Source organism: Canis lupus, chromosome 21 (assembly GCF_003254725.2).
Source record: "Canis lupus dingo isolate Sandy chromosome 21, ASM325472v2, whole genome shotgun sequence".
NCBI lineage: Eukaryota > Metazoa > Chordata > Mammalia > Carnivora > Canidae > Canis > Canis lupus.
In genome coordinates this window covers 33,870,326-33,883,908 of record NC_064263.1, presented here as the reverse complement: position 1 = coordinate 33,883,908, position 13,583 = coordinate 33,870,326, and the positions used below count along the sequence as shown (strand labels likewise).

At 38.9% G+C, this 13,583-nt stretch overlaps 2 protein-coding genes across 4 annotated transcripts in view; one reads left to right on the top strand and one right to left on the bottom strand.

Moving 5' to 3' along the window:
• Positions 1-13,583, top strand: part of SBF2 (SET binding factor 2) — a 454,884-nt gene that overhangs the window by 87,402 nt on the left and 353,899 nt on the right. The window lies entirely within an intron of this gene.
• Positions 8,954-13,509, bottom strand: LOC112667617 (glyceraldehyde-3-phosphate dehydrogenase-like). Its single transcript, XM_049098694.1, has one exon. It carries the CDS (start codon positions 12,720-12,722, stop codon positions 11,646-11,648), a length of 1,077 nt encoding a protein of 358 aa, XP_048954651.1. The 5' UTR covers positions 12,723-13,509; the 3' UTR covers positions 8,954-11,645.

Sequence of the window (13,583 nt, the reverse complement as noted above, 5' to 3'; positions counted from 1 at the left end):
CAAGGCCAGATATAGGCCTAACCAAATTTTAGTCTAATTGAAGGTGATCTGGCTCAGTCCTAAGTGGTTTGTTGATTCCAAGGTGGTCGTGTTTTACATGGAAAAAAAATTATAGTGTTTTACAGGGAAAATGCTTGTTTTGCTATTCTTTTCTCATTTAAGCTTCTTTCTAATATTAAAGATGAAATCGATGATCTTTATGTACATGGAAACTGTCAAATTCCTCTGATTCGCTAGTGAAAGTCTTAGCCTAGTAGCTTCAGTGATATTGTGTCACAAAACAAATAATTATTATATTTTTGTTTGAAAAATTTCAGGTTATTGTTTTGGTGTAAACTAAACAAAAACAGACACCTCTCCCCTTCACCTCTCGAAGGTTGGTTTAATGATCACCAGTCATGTTCAGTTTGGTCTTGAAATCACAAATTTGAATTCTTTTTAGCTACATGATCTGCAGATTGCTTTATAATAGTGCAGTTAAACTGCTTTATTTTTGTCAGTCATTTTTAAAGGAATTTAACAGTTGAACACATAATTTGGATGGTCAGGACATTCTGTTGACAGATCCATGGTGGTAAAATGAGGGACTGGAAAGAGGAGTACTAAAGCATTTTTTTAAAAAAAGATTTTATTTATTTATTCATGAGAGACAGAGAGAGGCAGAGACACAGGCAGAGGGAGAAGCAGGCTCCATGCGGGGAGCCCAATGTGGGATTCAATCCCGGGACTCCAGGATCATGACCTGAGCCGAAGGTGGACACTTAACTGCAGAGCCACCCAGGCGTCCCTAAAGTATTTTATTTTATTTTATTTTATTTTATTTTATTTTATTTTATTTTATTTTATTTTATTTTATTTTATTTATTTTTTTTAAAAGATTTTATTTATTTATTCATGAGACACAGAGAGAGAGAGAGAGAGGCAGAGACACAGGTAGAGAGAGGAGAAGCAGGCTCCATGCACGGAGCCTGATGCGGGACTCGATCCCAGGACTCCAGGATCACACCCTGGGCCAAAGGCAGACGCTCAACCACTGAGCCACCCAGGCGTCCCCCTAAAGTATTTTATAATATGACTATAAGGTTTTGTTTTCAAACAGTAGAGTATGGATGTGTGTGTGTTTCTATGTACTTATATTGTGTGGGTGTATGTATTACATACATACACCCATATGAGAACTGTTCTGTAAAGCAGTTCTTGAGAGAACATTTGGAATGATTTGATAATAGAGTGCAGGCTCCGGAGGAGACTACCTGGGTTGAAATCCCAGCTGTATGGTATGACTTTAGACGAATCACTTAACTTCTTTGAGCAGCAATGTCCTCATCTATAAAATGATGATAATGACAATACCAATCTCATATGGTGTTGTATAGATAAAATGGGAAAAAATATATAAAACACTAAGAACGATGGCTTCCAAAAAGTAAGTGCTCAGTAATTGAGGTAGCTTGTTGATAATTATGATAATTATTGTCATTGCCATTTGTTTGATATCTTGCACCATCTCCCCTTTTTCCCCCAAACCCCCAGCAGAATTGTTCGTTCTCTTGTTATTTTTCATCAGAAATACCATTAGGAATAAAACTGATGTTGAACATTGTATATTTTCTCATTCTAGCTAATGACTGTCCATTTCTGCTTATGGAAGATAAAAGATACGTTGCTGAATGCTTAATTTTGATTGTTATAACCAGCTGTATAAAGACGGCTGTGGGTTCTGTAGACTCACCCAGAGGGCAAATCTTGAAGTTGGGTATTAAAAATGGGGAAAGAATGTGAGGATCTAAGAAAAGTAACTTTTTGGAGAGCCCTTGTAGTCCTTTCTGTTCTCCCCGACATGTATACAAATACTTGTAATTGGCCTTATGGTGTGAGTAACCAGGTATTAATACTGTTAAAGCTTTTAAACCCTACTTCAGTATCCTTTTTAGTGATGACTGAAAGGGGGAAATTTTGGTGCTGAGGACCACTGAGAACTCTTGTGAGTTCTTACTGTCTCTCACATCAAAGTGTGGAGGGATATAAATTATATCATTTTGATAGTGTGAGTAGTGAATCACCATCATAAGCTTTAAGAACAACAGACATTATTGGGGCTATTTAGTTGTGACTGGGAAGGGATTATTTTTGTGTTTTGGATGCCAAGAGAATGAATACTGTGATGTCTCTGTTTTTCCAGTCATGAGGGAGAGAGACATATTGATTTCACTACCAAGTAAATGGTATTTTACAGACACTCCCTTGTTCAAGTGCTATCAGTCTATCTCCAATAACAAGTAGAGTCTTTTGTGGCTGACTGGTGAAGTGAGGTGCTAAGAGATAGACAGAACTTTTCCTCGCCTAAGATTTTCTTAGATGACCTCTTGGCTGATCTTAGCAAAGCATTTCAAGATTTTTGTGTGCTGGATTAATATTTAAAGAGTTTTTAAACTGGATTATACTGGAAATTGTTTTCCTTTTTAATTTTTCCAACATTGGATAGTAATACTTTGATACTTTGTCTATAGTGCTTTGTCAAGTACAAAGTAAATCTGTTGATCTAGTATCTATTAAAGCCCAATCTTAAAACATAATAGAATAATTTGACTTTTAAATTTTGGTCTTTTTTATTATTTATTGCTTTGTGTTATGCTTGATGTATTAGAAGCGTGCAACCATTCTACATTTGAATAGCAATAACTTGAATAACTGTGAAATACTGTAGAAATTAACTCCTATAAGCATCAAAGCCAGATATAGGCCTAACCAAATTTTAGTCTAATTGAAGGTGATCTGGCTCAGTCCTAAGTGGTTTGTTGATTCCAAGGTGGTCGTGTTTTACATGGAAAAAAAATTACAGTGTTTTACAGGGAAAAAAAAAAAATCTAAGCCCTTCCAAAATAGTAGAACAACTTTTAGCATATACCATTAATGGTAATATCTAACAGTTGCACTGTATTGATAGATTCTGATGAACTCAGATAAATTAGTTGATTGATGGTAGTATGTCTAATTTACGGTAAGCAAACTAAGGATTAGGAAGTTTAACCAATTTCAAAAAAAAAAAAAAAAAAGGAAGTTTAACCAATTTCACTAAGCTCTAAAAGCTAAGATGCCACAGAGCTAGGTTTTAAACCCGTTACCACATGAAATACTGACTCTTAGTCTCAGCCACAATCTGAGAATATTCTGAGAGTCACACTTTAAAACTGTGGTTAGCATTTATATTTTAGTGTAAATGCAGGATCTGAAAACAGGGTTCTATAATTTTGAAGAACTCAGGTTCAGAAATGTTAAAAGAATGCTGTATTGTTGGTTAGAAACCAACTTCACATGTTTATTTTGTTTCAGGAGAAATCTGAGTTCAGAGCATAATACTGAAATTATTTTGTATTGCCACCTCTCCTCTTCAGTCAGCATATATTTGTTATATATAAGTTCTGAATAACAAATTATTATGTTTAACCTGAAGACTAAACTTCATGATTTGTGGGAAAAGACTTTAGGTTTCCATTCACTAATACATCAAAATCCAAATTTAATTGAGAGGATACTGAATTTGTTCTTTTGTTTTTATGTAAAGAATTTGCCCTTTTTTTCTTTTCTTCTGTTGAGAAATACTGAACTTTAATTTGGATGGATTTTAAAAATAAAAATATGAAAATAAGCTAAACCAAACATAATGACTACTTTTCCAGTTCTGGGATATTTTTATCTTTTTCTTGTGCTTTTTAGGCACACATAGAAACCACAGACAGTCATATAAATAAAGTTACAGTTAATTTTAGTAACAATATTTCAAAGAAAATTTAAGAATTGTTTTGCAGAGGCATTCTATGGCTAACAATCTATTTCTGATTATAGGAACAAATATTTTTATTGGCTAGGGTTTGGGCATCAGCAAAATAGTATTGTTCTGACAGTAGCTCTTTTTAAAGATACCCTGTCTCAGAAGTGAATCCTTTTGTATTATTCAGAAAATTTTGTGCCATATTCTTCACTGTAATGCCTTCTCTGAGGCATTTGTATAGCTGTGTAATTTTTTTAGAAGACTAAATTACTATGATAAAAAAATGCTGTGGCTTGAGTAAAAGAGTAATAAATGTTTAGTTAGAATCTCTAAGTTTCACCTTTGTAAAACATGAGTTCAGTTACTTACATACTAGTGATTTGACTACCTGCAGTATGAATCCAGTTTTCTGTAAGTATAGATTGGAGAGAAGAGTAATAAAACAGTGTATGCAACATTCTGAAGTTTTAACATAGAAATAGTCTTAGTATGGGATGCTATTTGTGCAGAGAAGTAAGTATAAGTACCATGTAATGCTTTAATTCTTTAAGCCATTTAGAATGCATTGAACACAACATAGGATAGCAATTGTCCAGCTGACCTGGATATAAATACTGTGTGGTCAGGGAACTGAGTGTAGAAAGGATGGAAGAGAATATTCTCTCCCTTCTTTGTAGAGGAGTATGTATGAAAGAATGAGGATGGTAGTGAACATATTGGATGACAGAATCAGAGTTCACAAAGATTTTAAAAGGAAGTTATAGTTAAGTATAGCTAAGAAGTATAGCTAAGAAGATGAGATATAGGGCAGTAAGTAAAAATGTAGGTTTCTGCATGTGAGTATAAAAAGCCACTTGTATAACTAATTATTTAGAATAAAGATGGACAGGATAATTTGCCAGCCAAAGAGATTTGAGAAATACATGAAGACACCTAAAAATGTATAATTATAAAAAATACCTATGAAGATATTATAGGTAGTGTCCAAAGCCTCTGTGCTGACATAGGGCACTTGGTGATGAATTCATTTTTTTTTTTTTTTAGATTTATTTATTTATCTTAGCAAGTGTGTATGAGTCGGAGGAAAGGGCAGAGGGAGAGAGTATCTTTAAGCCGACTCCCTGCTGATAGGGAGGCCGTCTGGGGACTTGATCCCCAGACCCATGAGATCATGACTTGATCTGAAACAGAGTTGGTTGCTTAGCTGACTGAGCCACCCAGGCACCCCTGATGAACTCAGTTTTAAAGATGGTATAAAGAATGTTTGGAAGGACTTTCAGTTTTATGTAGAGTTGAGGCTGAAAACATAAGGATCCTGCTCTGAAGTATGAAGACATGGCTTTTAAAACATTCTAAAGACTACAAAAAAGGCATTTAAAGTTATGTTCATGACAAAGCAAGTAGATATAAACGGAGGTTAAGCTGGTAAGTGGTGGTTTGAACTCACCTTTTTGTTTCCTACTCCCAGACAATTGTGTCTTTGAAGTAATAAAACCACATGGCAGGTTGGAACCTGATGTAGTCTAGAGCATGCATCTGAAATAGTAGATTCTCTCGACATTTCTGAAGTGGAGGATACTCAGTCTTAATGTTATTCTCATATTGCTCTATGCTCATCAAAGTGGCTTGTTTCCTATACTAGATTTTCAATTATTTACAAACCTCTTTATTTTACTGTTGCATTGATAGTCTCAGTTATGCTAAAGAATTTTTCACCTGTCCAGTCTCTGTGGTCTGCTACTTCAGTACGGCTCTCAGAACCATTGTAGGACAAGGTTTTCTCTCCATGCTAAGGTTCTCTTATACTTAATGCTTTGAATCCTGAGGAAAGTGTAGATCTACACAGACCTAACCTACTACAAATTCACACTGTTTGCAAATAGCCTGGCTCTCCACAGGGAGTACTGCAGCTTTTCTGTTGTATAATTGTTGTATCACCACTATGGGTTATTCTGCTCTTCTTAACTTCTGGTTCCTTTTACAAGTTTTCTGTTTCCATTGATCTTAAGTATCATTAAGACTAGCTAAAAACATCTTTTCTTTACTTTATCTTTTTTAGCTATTATACAATTTCTTCATTATGAAATGTTTCGAATGATTCTCCTTCATTTGCTGTCTCCATTTTTCTTTTCTTTTTTTTTAATATTTTATTTATTTATTCATGATAGACACCGAGAGAGAGAGGCAGAGACACAGGCAGAGGGAGAAACAGGCTCCATGCAGGAAGTCCGACGCAGGACTCGATCCCGGGACTCCAGGATCGCGCCCTGGACCAAAGGCAGGCGCCAAACCGCCGAGCCACCCAGGGATCCCCTGTCCCCATTTTTCTAAGAGACAAGTGTGGTACAGTGCAAAGAATATGGCATCAAGAATTCTAAAACTATGAGCAAAGTTCATTTACCCTTTCTGAAAATATTACTTTTCTTATAGGGTTGTTATCAGATGGTTGTTAATATTTAATAAGCTATAATGTTATGATTTCCTGCCATCTGCTCATACACCCATCTTATCCACATCTCAAGGGTTTATTCTGAAGTATAGTTTAATGTCTTTTCCATTCCGAAATTACAAAGTTGAAGTTTCTAGTATTTTCTTAATTCATGAAGGTAATAATAGCTGTTATAATAGATAAACCTTGAGATTTTAGTGGCTAGCATGATAGAAGTTCTTCTTTTCTTACTTGCATGAAGTCTAATTAGTGGCAGTGGAGTAGATGAGAGTGGGGTTTGCTGTCTTCAGAGTGGTGTTGTCAGGGTCATCTTGGGTATCACCATTGACAGATTGGGAAGAGAAAGCATGGAGGATAGTAGGGCTGAGTTTTATGGTATGGGCCTGGGAGGCTGTATGCATCACTTCATTCTATTTATCAGAAAGTTAGGGACACCTAAGTGGCTCAGGGGCTGAGCCTCTGCCTTCAGCTCAGGGGTCATCCCCGAGTTCCAGGATCGAGTTCCAGGATCGAGTCCATCATCGACCTCCCTGTGAGGAGCCTGCTTCTCCCTCTGCCTGTATCTCTGTCTCTCTCTCTCTGTGTCACTCATGAATAAATAATAAAAAAAATCATAAAAAACAACAACAATAGAAAGTTATATAGCTCCAGTTAACTATAATGGGAGTTTGGCAAATAAAGCCTAGATGTGTGCCTAGGAGAAAAGCAAAACAGATTTAGTGAACAACTAGCTTTTTCTCTGCAACAATGTTCTTGTTGAATTCAAACATCTTTTTCCTTATTGTAATTCTCCTTGACCATTTTATTTTTGGACATTGCTGTTATTTAGTCTTTGTCTCAGTTCCTGGCACTGAACTCCTGAAACCCTTGGAATTTACTGTCTTTCGTATGCTAATGAATAGCTGATTGGTTTAGTGGGCCCTAGATTGCTTCAGGAACCAACTCTTGTGATTAGAGGTCTGGAAATTTCAGCCCCACTGGGGAGAGGAGAGAAGCTGGAGACCAAGTTCAGCCACTAGCAGCCAATGGTTTTTTTTTTTTTTTTTTTTTAATTTATGATAGTTACAGAGAGAGAGAGAGGGAGGCAGAGACACAGGCAGAGGGAGAAGCAGGCTCCATGCACCGGGAGCCCGACGTGGGATTCGATCCCGGGTCTCCGGGATCACGCCCTGGGCCAAAGGCAGGCGCCAAACCGCTAGCAGCCAATGGTTTAATCAGTCATGCTTACCTAATGAAAAACATACCATAAAAACACTAAATGAAAAGGTTCAGAGACCTTCTGATGGTGAACACATTGATGTGATGGGATGGTAGTGTCCTTCCAGAAGGTATGGAGGCTGTGTAGGTCCCTCTTCTCATACTTTTCCTAATACCTCTCTTCTTTTTGGTTATTCCTTAGTTGTATTCTTTATAATAAACTGATAAATATAAGTAAGGTATTTTTCTTGAATTCTGTTTTTCTAGCAAATTATTGAACCTGAGGGGGGTGGTTGGGTAAGCCCCTGAATTTTTATTCTGCACGCAAAAGTGTGGATAAACTTAGGTACCCAGTTTGCAGCACACATCTAAAGTGAGAGCAGTCTTGTGGAGCTGAGCCCTGAACCCATGACCTCTGGAGTCTGTGCTAATGCTGAGTAGTTAGTGTCAGAATTGAATTGAATTGTTGGACACCTAGTTGGTATTGGGAAAAAAACTTCATGCATTTGGTGTCAGACAAGATACAAGACAGTTTTCATCATGCTAAATTGATGAGCAAATTCCATAGGTTTGTTGCATATGGCACATTTCCTTTATTCATCCATTGATACATAGGTTGCTTTCATATTTTGCCTCTTGTAAATAATGCTGCAGTGAATACAGGGGTACATATAACTCTTCAAATTGGTGTCTTTGTTTTCTTTGGATAAAGCCTGGAAGTGGAATTACTGGATCGTATGGTAGTTCTAGTTTTAAAATTTTGGGGAACCTCCATACTGTTTTTTGAGTGGTTACAAGTTTACATTCCCACCAACAGTGCCCAAGGGTTCCCACTTCTCCACAGCCTCACCAACACTTGTTATTTTTTTCTTTTTCATAGTAGCTAATCTGATAGGCATGAGGTGATATTTCCTTGTGGCTTTACATTTCCCTGATGATCTGTGATGTTGACCATTTTTTCATATGCCTGTTGGAAATTTGTGTCTTCTTTGAAAAAATGTTTGTTCAAGTGTTCTGCCATTTAAAAAATCAGTTGTTTGGGATCCCTGGGTGGCTCAGCAGTTTAGAGCCTGCCTTGGCCCAGGGCGTGATCCTGGAGTCCCGGGATCGAGTCCCACATCGGGCTCCCTGCATGGAGCCTGCTTCTCCCTCTGACTGTGTCTCTGCTTCTCTCTCTTTCTCTGTGTGTGTGTCTCTTGTGAATAAATGAATAAAATCTTAAAAAAAAAATCAGTTGTTTGTTTTTTGGTATTAACTTGTATAAGTTCTTTATGTATTTTGGATATTAATTTCTTTTTTTAAATTTTTATTTATTTATGATAGTCACGCAGAGAGAGAGAGAGAGAGAGGCAGAGACACAGGCAGAGGGAGAAGCAGGCTTCATGCACCGGGAGCCCGACGTGGGATTCGATCCTGGGTCTCCAGGATCACGCCCTGGGCCAAAGGCAGGCGCCAAACCACTGCGCCACCCAGGGATACTGGATATTAATTTCTTAAACAAAAAAAATTTTTTTTAAAAGATTTTATTTGGGCAGCCCAGGTGGCTCAGCAGTTTAGCGCTGCCTTTGGCCTAGGGTGTGGTCCTGGAGACCCGGGATCAGTCGTCCCATGTCGGACTCCCTGCATGGAGCTTGCTTCTCTCTCTGCCTGTGTCTCTGCCTCTCTCTCTCTCTCTCTCTCTGTGTCTCTCATGAATAAATAAATAAAATCTATAAAAGAAAGATTTTATTTATTCATGAGAGAGAGAGAAAGAGAGAGAGAGAAACAGACACAGGCCGAGGAAGAAGCAGGCTCCATGCAGGGACCCTGACGTGGGTTTCCAGGATCACACCCTGGGCTGAAGGCGGCGCTAAACCACTGAGCCACATGGGCTGCCCTAACTTCTTATTGGATGTATGATTTGCAAATATCGTCTCCCATTCAGTAGATTGCCTCTTAGTTTTGTTGATGATTTCTTATTTCTTACCTGCAAAAGTTTTTTAGTTTGATGGGGTAATCCCAGTTGTTTGTTTTAGCTTTGTTGCCCTTGCTTGAGGATACTGGTCTCCCCAAAATATTGCTGAGACCAGTGTCACAGAGCTTATTACCTGTATTTTCTTCTAGGAGTTTTATGGCTTCAGGTCCTACATACAAGTCTAATTCGTTTTGAATTTCTTTTTGTACATGGTGTAGGAAAGTGGTCCAGTTATATTCTTGTGCATGTGGCTGTCTAGTTTTATCAGCTCCATTTGTTAGAGAAAATGTCTTTTCCCCACTGGATATTTTTGCCTCCTTTTTTATAGATTAATTGACCATGTAAGCACGGGTTTCTTCTGGGCTGTTTTGTTCCACTGATATATGTGTCCATTTTCTTGCTAGTAACACACTGTTTTCATTATTGTTTCATGCTTCTTTGTGTGTGTGTGTGTGTGTGTGTGTGTGTGTGTATGTTTTAGTTTGTCTAGAAAGTGGTGGTATCACTATTTTGTCAGTCTTTCTCTTCTTGAATCCTAGTCATACCCCACACCACACAGAAAAATTAACCTGAAAAGGATTGTAGACTAATTGTAAAAATTGAAACTAAAAGATCTATCTTAATCTAATCTCTATCTATCTATCTATCTATCTATCTATCTATCTATCTAAGATTTTATTTATTCATTCATGAGCGACAGAGAGAAAGAGGCAGAGACACAGGCAGAGGGAGAAGCAGGCTCCCCACAGGGAGCCCATTGTAGGACTGGATCGCAGGACCCCAGGATCATGCCCTGCGCTGGAGGTAGATGCTCAACCACTGAGCCACCCAGGTGCCCCGAAACTAAAACATTTAAAAAGAGAACATCTTTGCAACCTTTAGTTAATGAAAGACTTTAGATGGAACACCAAAAGCATGACTGAATAAAGTTTTTCTGGAGTACCTGAAAACCTTTGAAAAAGAATGTATCATTATATAATAAAGGTAGATACTCAGATAGCAAGAATTCTCATTTTGTTTCATAGATTTCATTTAGATCTACAGAATTTGGATGCTACTTGAGCCTTCTCTATTTTCTCTTTTAGTGAGGAGAAGGACATTGGAAAAAATGAGGGGACATGTAGCAGTTCACCTAGAAGCTCAGGGCAAAGTTTTCTTAGGTGTTATCTGTGCTTCTGAGCCAGGTTTTCTTCAAGTCAGAATTTTGGATATATTATAAATATATGGGGTGACTTTGACAGTAGAACTTTTTAATTAAAATTTTAATTGCTGTAGATAATAGCCAACTTTTGATATGTGGTATGGAAGAAAGAATAGTGAACTTTGGGGTTTTATCTATATTAGTGTATATACCCATGTATAGATAAATAATTTTTTAAAAAGATTTATTTGTTTATTCATGAGAGACACAGACTGAGAGAGAGAGGCAGAGACTTAGGCAGAGGGAGAAGCGGGCTCCTCACAGGGAACCTGATGCGGGACTCGATCCTGGATCCCAGGATCACGACCTGAGCCGAAGGCAGGCGCCCAACCGCTGAGCCACCAGGCATCCCTAGATAAATAATTTTTTTTCCTAGATAAATAATTTAATTATAAATGACAACAGCTATTTAGAAAGAGCATCCATTTCCTAGGTCATATAATCTATTTTCAAAGGTATATAAGGAATGATATTTTGATATTATCCATCTCCCTAACTCTCAGTTTGGGTCTGATCAAGTACTTCCATGTTCTTATTTATTATATGGAATATGTTCAGATGTTTTTGCTTGAGTTTGTATTGTGCTTTGAGTATTCATGTGGAACTTTCCCAGTTATGGAAATCACTGTGCATGGTCATCTCCCTATAAGTTACAAACATGTCAGTTTTAAAAAGTGAAGTATTTGGTGGCCTCTAGTGGTACTCATGTGTCTATAAAAAGTCATTAATATTGCCAACATACAAAATTTAGGGGGAAGGAGCTAGTAAGGTGACAAAACACATATATGTAGATTTATCAAGGAAAAGTTTTTGATCTTTGAAAACTAAAATTTTATTAATTATAAATCTTTTTTTTTTTTTTTTTTTTTGGCTGGGTACAGTATACTTTATTGATGGTACATGACAAGGTAGGGCTCCCCAAGCCCCTCCCCTTCCTCCAAGTCTAGGATGTAAATTGGAGGTCAGGAGATTCTCAGTGTGTTGGGGGATTAAGTTGGGGCAGGGACTCCCCAGCAGCTGAGGGCCTCTCTCTTCCTCTTGTTCTTGCTGGGGCTGGTGGTCCAGGAGGCTCTTACTCCTTGGAGGCCATGTGGACCATGAGGTCCACCACCTGGTTGCTGTAGCCGAATTCATTGTCATACCAGGAAATGAGCTTGACAAAGTGGTCATTGAGGGCAATGCCAGCCCTGGCGTCGAAGGTGGAAGAGTGGCTGTCACTGTTGAAGTCACAGGAGACAACTTGGTCCTCAGTGTAGCCCAGGATGCCCTTGAGGGGGCCCTCCGATGCCTGCTTCACTACCTTCTTGATGTCGTCATATTTGGCAGCTTTCTCCAGGCGGCAGGTCAGATCCACAACTGACACATTGGGGGTGGGGACATGGAAGGCCATGCCAGTGAGCTTCCCGTTCAGCTCAGGGATGACCTTGCCCACAGCCTTGGCGGCGCCAGTGGAAGCAGGGATGATGTTCTGGGCAGCCCCTCGGCCGTCATGCCACAGCTTCCCAGAGGAGCCGTCCACGGTCTTCTGGGTGGCAGTGATGGCATGGACGGTGGTCATGAGGCCCTCCACGATGCCGAAGTGGTCATGGATGACTTTGGCTAAAGGAGCCAAGCAGTTGGTGGTGCCGGAGGCATTGCTGACAATCTTGAGAGAGTTGTCATACTTCTCGTGGTTCACGCCTATCACAAACATGGGGGCATCAGCAGAAGGAGCAGAGACTCCTTCCCTCTCGGCCCCGCCCTTCAAGTGAGCCCCAGCCTTCTTCATGATGGTGAAGACCCCAGTGGACTCCACAACATACTCAGCACCAGCATCACCCCATTTGATGTTGGCGGGATCTTGCTCCTGGAAGATGGAGATGGACTTCCCATTGATGACAAGTTTCCCGTTCTCAGCCTTGACTGTGCCGTGGGATTTGCCGTGGATAGAATCATACTGGAACATGTACACCATGTAGTTGAGATCAATGAAGGGGTCATTGATGGCGACAATATCCACTTTGCCAGAGTTAAAAGCAGCCCTGGTGACCAGGCGCCCAATACGGCCAAATCCGTTCACTCCGACCTTCACCATCGTGTCTCGGGGACGCAGCTGGCACTGCACCAGAAGATGCAGCTGTCTGTCGAACGGGGAGGAGCAGAGAGCCATCAATTATAAATCTATCAATTATAAATCTATTAGCGATGTGGCTGTCTCTACTAATTTATAGCAACATTTTTTTTTTTAAAGATTTTATTTATTTATTCATGAGAGACAGAGAAAGGCAGAGACACAGGTAGAGGGAGAAGCAGACTCCATGCAGGGAGCCTGATGCGGGACTTGATCCTGGGACTCCAGGATCATGCCCTGAGCCAAAGGTAGATGCTCAAACTCAACTGCCGAGCTCAGGCATCCCTATAGCATCCCTTATAGCATCCCTTATCATCACTAGACTTCCTTTACTTTTCAGAAATGCCTTGAAATGATATACATGTATCTTAATTGGAAGTATTTCCATGTAGCTTATACTTGGCCAGCAATAGTGTACTACTGCATTGTTCTGAGAGGTGTCCATGAAGGGGAGTGCTAAGATTGATTTCTGACATCTCCTTAAATATAATAAAAGATAAAAATAGGTATGAGTATTGCATAAATTAATCATAAAGATAATTAGTCCTTAAAGTTTATTTCTTTAAACAGCAAATTCTGGTTAACCTAAAAATACTTCACATTTAGCAGAATTGTCTAGAATCTGAAATGTATGTAGAAATTTAGAAAGATCACTTCACAAGTTGGGAAAATTTATTTAAACTCAAGATTTGGAAAGCTAAAGAGAAAACACAGCTTTAAGTAAGTTAAATTTATTTTATTTATTTTATTTTTTTAGATTTTATTTATTTATTCATGAGAGACACAGAGAGAGAGGTAGAGACACAGGCAGAGGGAGAAGCAGACTCCATGCAGGGAGCCCTATGTGGGACTCGATCCCAGGACTCCAGGATCATGCCCTAGGCTGAAGGCGGCGCTAAA